The 10,562-nt window shown below is 42.8% G+C and overlaps 1 protein-coding gene across 5 annotated transcripts; it reads left to right on the top strand.

Moving 5' to 3' along the window:
• Positions 1 to 586: 586 nt before the first annotated feature.
• Positions 587 to 10,317, top strand: TTC14 (tetratricopeptide repeat domain 14). 5 transcript variants are annotated; one of them, XM_082288071.1, is made up of 12 exons: positions 587 to 745; positions 824 to 945; positions 1,168 to 1,367; positions 1,732 to 1,816; positions 1,905 to 2,034; positions 2,636 to 2,788; positions 4,108 to 4,179; positions 5,209 to 5,328; positions 5,410 to 5,532; positions 6,248 to 6,365; positions 8,315 to 8,424; positions 8,866 to 10,317. In XM_082288071.1, exons 1-12 carry the CDS (start codon positions 588 to 590, stop codon positions 9,836 to 9,838), a joined length of 2,364 nt encoding a protein of 787 aa, XP_082144197.1. In that variant the 5' UTR covers position 587; the 3' UTR covers positions 9,839 to 10,317. The 5 variants fall into 5 exon arrangements, with proteins under 5 accessions (XP_082144197.1, XP_082144198.1, XP_082144199.1 ...); XM_082288072.1 differs by having other exon boundaries at positions 6,248 to 6,351; positions 8,866 to 8,998; XM_082288073.1 differs by having other exon boundaries at positions 8,332 to 8,424; positions 8,866 to 8,998.
• The last annotated feature ends 245 nt before the right edge of the window (positions 10,318 to 10,562 follow it).

Here is a 10,562-nt window from a genome sequence, read left to right as displayed (position 1 = left end):
CTCCTCACTGGACTTGTGTCCAGCCCCCTCCCCAGCTCCGTTGCCCTTCTTTGCACTCGACTGCCGTAACTCGATGCCTACACGGCAGCGCTGGCCGAGCCCCGACCGAGAGCCGCCCGTGCTGTTCCAGGGTCACTCCCTCGGAAGCGAACAAGCCCCAGGCAGCGCCCGGAGAACGCGGCGGTGCCGCGGCTGCGCCTCCTCGAGCGACCCCGGCTGAGGCGGCGCTACCGGGCCCGTGACACCCCGGGTTCGGCCCCCGCGCTGTGCGCTCCGGGCTGGGGCCCGCGGGGACGCAGCGCCCTCTCCCGGCAGCACTGCCGCGGGCACGGGCCGCCGCTGCCGAGCCGGGCAGGATTCCCGTGGGGAAAATCTGTGTAATTTGCGCTGTGTGTCTTAATTACGCTCTCTTTAATTAGTCTCTGTTTATCCACTAGAGACGGGCCCGCGAATAGGGCGGGCAGCGCCGCCGTCGCTCAGCGCAGTCCTCCGGCCCGCCGGGGGCGCTGCGGCCGCCGGGTCCCGCCCTGTGCCGTTGCCCGAGCGGCGGTTCCCGTTCCGGGCGAGGCGGCGGCGTTGGCGCTGGGATGGATCGGGAGCTGCTCCGACAGGCGCTGAGCCACCACGGCCCCGCGCTGCTGTCGCTGCTCCGCGCCGAGCAGCACGACAACCCCGACTTCCGCGGGCTGCTGCCGCCGCCCGGGGCCGCCCCGGAGCCGCCCCGCGGGGCCCCGCCGGCCGCCTGGTGAGGGGCGCCGGGGCAGCGGCCGGGCGGGCCGTGAGGGGCCGTGGGGCGCGACTCACCGCGTTCTCCTTCCCCCAGGAAAGAGAGGGCGAGCATCGACACCGAGATAAAGCGCTTCATCGCCAAGAAGGCGGATCTGCTGTTCGCGCACTCGTGGAAACCCAACGGGCCGATCGAGGACACGATCGAGGAGAATGAGGGTGTGTGAGGTGGGGGGGTCACTCTGTAAGGGCAGCACTTGACTTAGCGGTACCTTTAAAAACAGGCTGAAATTTTTTCCTATTGATTTTTATAGGTTGTGTGCAGTCTTCCTGTTAGCACAAAAAAAATATATATATATTTTCGCGTGTTTTGTTGTCAAATATTTTGTGATCTCAGGATGTCGCTTGGACCTTTTGTAACTGGCTGTGCCCTTGTTGCAGAGTGTTACGCTGTCATGCCACCCCTGGAGAGGTTCATGGAGGTGCCCAGGGAGGAGAGGAGAGAGTTGTTCTTCCGCGACATCGAGCGTGGCGATATCGTGATTGGGAGGATTACCTCTATCCGTGAATTTGGCTTTTTCATGGTGTTGATTTGTCTGGGAAGTGGTGTCATACGGGAAATTGCAGATTTGGAAATCACTGTAAGATACAGTTTTGGTCAGTACTTCATTTTTGATGTGTATTAGTTGCCTCTTGCATCTCTTAATGGAGTGGAACGTGTAAAGGTGAAACAGCTTTGGGATGATGAGTAGAATCTGACTTTGTGGGCAGCTTGTGATAGTTCGCTCAGCTAGTGAACACATCTTGCTATGACCCACACTGTTGGGTTGAAAAGTTCATAGTCTGTGGTTGCATGAATTTTTACTTGAACCAAGCCATATTTTAAGAATCACAGTTCTGATGTGTATTAAGTTTAAAATAATCTTTTCTGGCTTGATCTTGGGGAGCAAGAAAACCCCAACCTTTTGGCTTCACATGTAATATTCCTGCTCTGTTCTGTTGCAGGCCCTGTGTCCTGTGAGGGATGTGCCTCCTCAAAGCAACCATGGAGATCCTCTGTCTTACTATCAAACTGGAGACCTTATTCGAGGTGAGTAGCTGCAGAAGTTATCAGGAATTGGTTGTTTAGGGTTTGAGCCCTTTCTGTAATTTTATCCTACCCTTTATTATTTCTGCAGCTGCGCTCAAGGACGTTGACCGTTACCACGAGAAGCTTGCAGTGTCGCTTTACAGCTCGGCTCTTCCACCCAAACTTTCCAGCACAAAACTGGGTGTGATCACTTCTGATGACTTCCCACTGCATTATAAGTAAGGATGTGCTGCTTGGCTGCACTTGCTGGGTGCAGTCAGGGTGTCTGAAGAGCATCTGTGACAGGCTGGCTGTCCCTTAAACTCGTCAGTGGGGTTTCTGATTTAATTGGATGATCACATCCTCCTTGTTGTTCTTCTCTTTAGCATACTTGTGTCTGGATATATAGGTGTCGTTGGCTTTTTAGCTTCTTTCCAAAACTATAAGGAAAGGAAAAGGCAGAGTGAGATACCTGTTGCTTTTGGACTGTGTTAATAAACAAATAAAAAAAACCCCCAAACCTTGGGAGACTGGAATAGGAATTCTTAACATTTTAAAATTCCCTTTAGAAGATGGGGACACAGCTATCTCTGTAATATTTGTAATGTTTTTATATGTCCTGGAGATACCGAGGTGGGTGCCCACATAGGTTTCAGAAGCTCATTTGGGGTAAAGGACATAAGGGTAGGTAAATAGCAGGAAAATACGTGCCTGTAGAAGAGAACAGTTTGTGAGCAGTAATACAGATACGGTATAGGCATTTTTGTTCTAAACATATGCATGATGAAATAGGGTGTGGAGCCTGAGGTCTCATTTGTGTACGTTGGTGCTGTTTTTAAGGCGAAGCCTGGAAGTTGCCAACACAGGAGAGACATTCGAAGAGGTTTTGCATCGTTCGCCAGGATTCGCTAATCCATCATTAGTTGAATATTTAGCAGAAAAACTGGGACTAAGTGAGTCAAATCCACCATCTTTGCTGAGAAGTCTTCAAATGTAAGTGATTTTTACATTGTTCCTCTCCTGTAGCTCTGTGGAGATTATTCTAATCCATTGAAATAGACTTGTGAGTTGGAATCCTAGACCACTTAAACCTTTTACGTTTTGACTTGCATGACTGCAGTGTACATGTCCTTAAATATTTAAAAGCAAACTCCTCTAGAGTAAGAAATTTGCATTTGAAATCCTATTGCTCTGAATAAGTGTTCCAGTTTGGCCAAATTTAGAAATATATCCTCTGAGAGAAGGCACAACCATCCCTCCCCCACCGGGTTTGGGAAAAGATAGATTTTCCTCGAAGGAAAGTGAAGGAGATAAAACTATTTATTTACCAAACACATGGGAAAAGGAAAATAATGCTAAATAATAAAATCTCTCGCTGTGGAAAAAAAACCTGGGAAAAGTGTTAGAGTCCTCCCTTTGGTCTCCTTGGAGCTGGGGCTTGGGCCGGGGCCAGGCCCTCTGTGCCCAGTGGAAAGTCCTCCCAATGTTCTCTGATGTTGAAGCAGTCCAGTAGAAAAGGGAGAAAATCCGAAATTCCAGGGAAGGAAAAGGAAAGTTCAGCTCTCAGTCTCTCTCTGGAGAAAAAGAAACTGAACCCTTGGCCAAAAGCTGACTGGAAAGCAGCAAGCCGGGTGCCTCCTCCCTCCCGTGCCACAGCTGGGGAAAAAAAGTTGCTATCTCTGTGTGGCCTTGAACAAGCTGCAAACTGCTTTGAAAAACTTCTGCTCAGTTTTTTCCTTCCCCCTCTCAGGCTCAGTTTAGAGGCATAAAAAGGCACAAAGTTAATTTCTGGGCATAGGGCAGTGACATGGGATACACATCATAAAGTCACCCCAAGACAATAAGCAACACACCTTAACCACACACAATGTTTGATATCAGATACTTAAGGAATGTACTGTGTAGCTTGTCAGCTTCGGTGGATTGAAATGCAAGATGTTTAGGTTTTAATGTCTTCTGACAGATGTTTATTCACAATGTTTATTTTAGTAATAGGTTTGACCCCTTTTGTAAAATGGAGTCAAATATATGCAATGATGTTATGAGCCCTACTTATATTAAGCCCAAAGCAGGTGTGGACTTTGTAGCTTTTGTTAAATCTACTGCAGTTGTTCTGGTTCACTTCAACACTTCTAGAATGGTTTGGGAAAAACTGGTTTCAGAAATATGAAAGAACAGACCTGACTGAGGGAGAGCAGTACGGCATGTACAAATAATATTTCAGCTTATTTCAATTGCACTTCAATACTGTAAGCTTAACTTTGTAGACTCAGCCAGCCAGCTTGATGTTTTTATTTGTTTATTCCTTAAAGTAAAAATTTCAGTGAAGAAGATTTTGCCCCTGCCTTGAGGAAAAAGCAGTCTGCATCTTGGGCCTTGAAATGGTATGTGATATTTCTTGTCAGAGCTTGTTCCTAGGTTGGATAGGGTTACAGGTTCTATTTCTTCAAAGTAAACACCCATTGAAACAGTTTTTCCACTGCATGTGTAGCGATGTAACCAGGATCTTACTGAAGGTAAACCTATCTGCCAAGTGGGAATGTAACAAAGTCCTGAGATCCAGTTCCAAAATGTGTGTCAGGTTTAAGGGACAAGTTCTTAGAATATTTATAATATCCTGACCCATTCTAGAGTTGAGGGCAAGGTTTGTGATAACACCAAGTACACAATTTTCTGTTTTATAATTGAGTGTTGAATGACCTCGTACTCATAAAGTCATTTAAGCCTCAAACTGTAGATGCAACAAGTGCACTTGTTGTCTTTGGAAAGTTAAATGGAACGGCAGCCCTGGATATTTGCTGTTGCTTTTACACTGTGCAGTGTATTTGCAACATCGATTAATTGCAGAAAAGGTTGCTTATAATGTTAAATTTTAATTTTTAAAAAAAGTCTATAGTGAACTGTTCTGAAAATCAATTTACATCAATTCTCTTCTAGTAAGTTAATCTCTTAGAAAATGTGCGAGAAATGTTCAGGTAATACGAAATGTAAAACCTCAGGATGTTTGTATGAGATGAGCTGGTTTCAGTGTGCACCATCTGCCCATGTCACCTTGTGCTGTCGCTCTAATGGGGATTTTTAGCTTTGGACATAATTAAGCCTGTTCAAGGTTAATGGTGGTAGGTCACTCATAAGTTTGTGCAGAAAATTGCTTAAACAAGAATTCCATAAATGAAAAACAATGTAACATAGTGGCACTGTCTGCAGAAATGCTCTCGAGTGCCTTAAGATTTTGGATTAAAGATAATACATTTTTGTGGAATTAGGTCACCTAATTGAAATGCCAGTGTAAAATACACAATAACAAGGTCAGGTTTTATTACCTGTCCCTTGTTTGTAATCATAATTTGTGAGTAACAGAACAATCTGCATAAACTAACTGTACATATATGTTCTAAATATTTTTTCTCCAGTGTGAAGGCTGGGGTGGATTATTTTAAGGTTGGGCGCCACGTGGAAGCCATGAATGAGTACAACAAGGCTTTGGAAATTGATCCACAAAATGTTGAAGCTTTGGTAGCACGTGGAGCTCTGTAAGTCTGCTTGTTTCATTGTTTATTCCACTTTGTGAAAGAGAAACATCACTGTTTCACATGCAATTTTTGTTGTTCTAGATATGCAACAAAAGGAAGTCTCAACAAAGCCATAGGGGATTTTGAAATTGCTTTAGAGAATTGTCCTACCCACAGAAATGCAAGGAAATACCTGTGTCAGACCCTTGTGGAAAGAGGCGGGCAGTAAGTGTTGGAGTTGTGGGTTTGGTTGCTTGTTATCAAGTTTTCTCATAGTGTTTTTTTAAATACCATTCTAGTGAGAACACAGAATGGCATCTTTCCTTCCTGGCTATGTGTATATAGAAAAAAAAGAAGTCCTTGGAAATAGCCCTCTTGTGTAATTGGTTTACACTTTGTCCTCTGTCCCAGTTGAAAGCCTGGCAAAATATTTGAGATTTAATCCTCGATATCCTTTTTAGTCCTTGATACCCTTTCACTGGTAGGATACCAGGCTTGCATAAAGTCCTGTGAATTGTTTTAATATATTCCAAAAAGTTGAGGATTGATTGATTGTTTTTTTAAAACGTTTTGTAACAAAATGATGTTCCATTACTCTGCTGAAATATTGATGAACCACTCTAATGCAAAATTTTAATTTTGAGTATTTAGGGAATAGGTTTCTTTTATGCCCTGTGTTAAGAAGAGAGAATATTTTTGAAACTGGAATTGACATTTCAAAGAATAGAGTTACAGGTCAGGATTAGGAGATGATAAGGTCAGAAATACTGTTTTGTGTTGTTAGTGAGGTGAGCTGAGATGATAGAGGGGGTCTCAGAGGGATGCAGTGGTGGTGTCACAGTGCAAATAAGAAATACTTGCAAATAAGACAGCCCTAAAATAAGAAAAAGCGGTCAAAATCTGTGTCCTAACTGTATATGAATTATCACTTGAATTTTAGGTTGGAAGAGGAAGAGAAACTGCTAAATGCTGAAAGTTATTACAAAAAAGCCTTAAGCTTGGATGAGACTTTTCAGGAAGCAGAAGAGGCCTTAACAAAACTCCGTAAGCACATGCAGGTGATTCTTTACTTTCTTTTCATATGGTGCTCTCAGTGACAATAAGTGAACATCAAAAGTCGTATTAAATCCTTTGAACAGGAAGGGGTTAAATTGATGGTTTGTCTTATTCTCTGCTTCCCTACTCCACAGTAAATCTTTTCTAGTGAGCATTATGGCTGTACCTACCAGAAGAAAGGTACCTCTTGGTGACTCCACTGTTTTGGGATAGTAAAGAAATGCCAGACAGTGGAGACAGGGAAAGAGAAAAGCAGGATAAGAATATCCCATCACACAGTGTTATTAATGAGGTTAACATAAAACATTCTATGAGTACAAATGTTCAAAATGTAAAACACTTCCACGAGCCAAAGAAACATTGTTACCATAGTCTGGCCAGACCCTTGGTCCTTGGGGTAATTACAGAGAGTAATGCCAGGCAAAGCTGAGGCACAGGGAGCTCACATGAGAGGGAAATTGAAAGGTAATTTAAAGGAAAACAGCAGGAGGTGGAGGGTGGGTGGGCAGACAGTTTGAATATCTCAGCTTTCTCCTCTGCTGTCTGGTGGTTTTTTTCTCTCTTCCCTTGCACGCAGCATGTTTCCCAGGTGAGCCTGCTGGGTCTCTGTGCTAATCTGAGTTGTCATCTTTTCCCTTTTATTTACCTCCTTTGCTTGTGTTGTCTTCCAGAGTGAGTCAGAGTAAAATAGAGCACTGAGGAACAGGCTTGTGTTGTTCTGTGCTTCTGCATGTGAGGATGTACACAGGCTGGGGTAGATGGCCTTAGTCAGCAGTTCTTCAGTTGGTGGAGCCATAATGCTGACAGGATGTGTGGAAACAAGGGGGAAGAGGAGATAGGACAATCTTCATAAAACTGAACTACACCAGAGATAAAGATGTGTATGTTATTTGAGCAGTACCTGCATTTGGCTGCTGTAGAAAGAGGTGTCAGTTAAAATGATGAAGAATATTCTCAGCAAGTAGGAGATAAATGTTACTCTTTTGACATTCTCCTGCAGTCATTGATGCAGCAGATAAAGAACATGACAGCTGTTGTTTGTTGCTATGCATGGCCTTGGCTGCAGTGAAGGGTTTCCTTTATTACAGCTGTTAAGACAGATGCTGACTTTTCAAAACTATAATCAGACTTTCTGCTCAGTCTGGATAGAGCTACTCTGTAAGGCTGTAAGTGGCAGAAGTCTGATCTCTTATGGACTTAAGTAGTTTAAGGATTATTTATCTGCTTAGATGCTTTCCTGCATTTACCTGTAACTTAGTACATAAGTCTGATACGGTCCCTGCTGTGTAGAATGGCTGAAACAACTCTGTGGTGTGTTTTCCTGTAATACTGATTATGTGTTTTTCTCCAATGCATTTTCCTCTGAACGGAACTGTTGTTGCTGTGTCTGCCGTCTGGTTCTGCTCATCACCACCAAACCCCTGGAACTTGATTTCTTACGTAAACTATGCATCAAACTGCTCTGTGAAATTGTTACAAAACGGTTTGTATTCAAACATGGCCAACTTGAATTCATCTCCAACTGGGTCCTGCCATGTTTTTCTTGTAAACTACAATAATGATGACACTCTCCCTCAAACTCTCCTCTGTGTTTCGGTTGTTTGGGGGTTTTTTCCTTATTTTTCTACATGTTGGTAATATTGGGGATTTTTTGCATATTCTATCTACAACTTTTGGGCTCCATGCTTCCTGGTGTGCGGGATCATGGGTACCACTGCAATGACTGGTCAAATATATTTTTTAATGGAATGAAAACTGCAATATGGTCCTTAAATTTAAACCTGACTGTCACAATGGCCAATGCCAAATTCCTGAACAATATTCCTTTTTGGCCTGGGAATCCTGGTAAAACATTCCTGGTGTATACATTTGGATGGGGTTGAATGGGGGAAAAATACCTGTGTTAACATTACTAATGTAATCTTTTTTATGATGCTTGGGTTCAAAAAAGAAATCTTTGGAAATGAGGGAGAAACAAGCTGCCAAAGAAGAGAGACAGAAAGCAAAGAAAATAGAAACAAGTGCAGAAAAATTGCGTAAGCTCTTAAAAGAAGAAAAAAGGTAACTGTTATATTCAGTGTTCTGGTTATGTGGCAATAAGTGCAGATGAGACTGTAAGCAATCCATCTCAACAAGCTGTAAGCTGGGGAGAACTTCTCCCTGGGTAAGCTGCTTTTCCTTCAGAATGATTTTGTGGACAGTGTCCTTTAGTGCATATAACCTTTAATGGAGCTGTGTGTGAAAGAGACATTGGTTAAGGAATACTTTGCAGTGTGACATATTTGCAAAGTGTAATGCCATGTGAAACTGGGAAAGATGTCTTTTATTACAAAATGTTCAGTGGATTTAATCCTAATTTTTTGATCAAGAAATGACATTTGAAATGGTCAGGCTCAGTTTCTGTTCCCACCTTATAGTCCTAACTGGGGTGTGCAGATTTGCTTTCTTTCAGTTTTTGCCTGACACTGAAGGTTATCTCACAGGTTAATTTTTTTTTTTTAGGTTGAAGAAGAAAAGGAAAGTATCGACGTCTTCCTCTTCCTCCTCTTCTTCATCCTCCTCTTCCTCCTCCTCCTCCTCCTCATCATCATCAAGCGATTCATCATCAAATGTATCAGTTTCTTCTTCCTCCTCTTCCTCTGATCACAAGAAACGTAGGAAAAAGCGTCGGCATAGATCTGAGTCTGCTCGCAGCTCCAAAAAAAGCTCATCTAGAGCTTCTTCCCATTATAAAGATCAGAATAGGAAAGAGGAGTGGTATTCCCCTCCTGCTGATACCTCTGCTTCCTTTCTTAACCAAAGTTTTGAAGTGGAAAAGCTGCTGGAAAGGCAGGACAGCGTAGCGTGCCCAAAAATGGAGGTAAAAGAGAAAGACAGACCCTGTTCTTTTTCGAGGACTTCAGGTGATGATGAAGACACTTTTGGAGGTAGGTCTGAAGATTCAAGAGATTCTTACAGTAGCTCCAGAAATCAGCCAAGTCATAGCAAAATTGAAAAATATGGTAAACCAGAGAGATTTTTCTCCAGTTGGAGGGGTTCTTCAGGTTCGTATCATAAGTCAGATTATAAACCCAGGATGCATTATTACAGGAGATTTGAAAGGGATGGAGAGTGGAGAAGAGAGCAGTTTAAGAGACATGGCTCAGGTCCAGACAGGTATTACATGTCCCCTGGGTCTGACTATTCTGGCAGGTCAGGGGGGAAGTACAGGTCATATTCTAGCAGCTGCTCACATGAAGGTGACAAAGGTTATGATAGTGACAAGCACCATAAAAATGAAAGTGAGTCTAAGAATAGAAAAAGAAGTTATGAAGAGACTGACAAAACAAAGGAACCAGATGAAGAAATGTCTTTAAATGGTACAGAACAAACAGAAAGCAGTGTTAAAAGAAACCTGCCTCAGAACTTAGTTAACATATTCAATCAGATAGCTGAGTTTGAGAGGGAAAAAGGAAGTAAGCAGAAGAAACAGTGAAGTACCTGAGAATACACTACTTGGATGAGTGTAGTTATGTGAACTTTTAACTTAGTATCGAGTGAGGAAATACACACAAAGAGTGAGAGAAAGGCAGATTTTTTTCTGTATTCCGAATGTGAAAGAATTCTAAAAGATCATATGGTGGAAAGAGTTGGAAGAATATCTTACATAAAATATCAGTTATTATTTAAGATACAAGTTTCCTGTGCTCTTAATTTGAGGTGTTCCTGTACAATATTGTGTCTGATGGGCTGAAATCCCTTGATACCTCTGGGTGTAGTTTAGCTGTGCTCACATCAAATACGCACTTTAACAACAGATGGGCTTGGTTTTTCTTGTCCTTGGGGTACAATTGACTGTTGATATTTTTCTATAAGACTTAACTTCCAGCTATAGAAAAGGGATAACTGAATGAAGTCATGTGCCATCAATGTATATAGCCCATTTGGTCATTAAATTTTCTTAATTTTTCTTAATTTTTTGTGTCTGAGTTTTTGTGAATTTTGCTGGGATGTTCCATCCTGCTGCACTGTTGCATGTGCTGTCTACTCCATGGAATCCTTCCCTGTCTGTGAAGGCAAGTGTATTGCATGTTCTCTAAGAGTAATGTAAAAAAACCCAACTTGAAGTAGAAGAGCAAGTTTTACAACAGTGTTTATTGCCTAGGTAACAAGTGTGAACCCTTGGTTTGAGCTTTGGTGGGGATTTACTTTATAAGCGC

This window comes from Coloeus monedula, assembly GCF_965178545.1.
Source record: "Coloeus monedula genome assembly, chromosome: 10".
Classification (NCBI taxonomy): Eukaryota; Metazoa; Chordata; class Aves; order Passeriformes; family Corvidae; genus Coloeus; species Coloeus monedula.
The sequence above is the reverse complement of the archived record's forward strand: the minus strand, read 5'-3'. Positions and strand labels throughout refer to the sequence as shown.

Coding starts and splice junctions, on each gene's coding strand:
- TTC14 (XM_082288071.1), top strand. CDS start 588: ATGGATCGGGAGCTGCTCCGACAGGCGCTGAGCCACCACGGCCCCGCG. Junction 1,817..1,904: donor AACTGGAGACCTTATTCGAG/GTGAGTAGCTGC, acceptor TTATTTCTGCAG/CTGCGCTCAAGGACGTTGAC. Junction 4,180..5,208: donor GCATCTTGGGCCTTGAAATG/GTATGTGATATT, acceptor TTTTTTCTCCAG/TGTGAAGGCTGGGGTGGATT.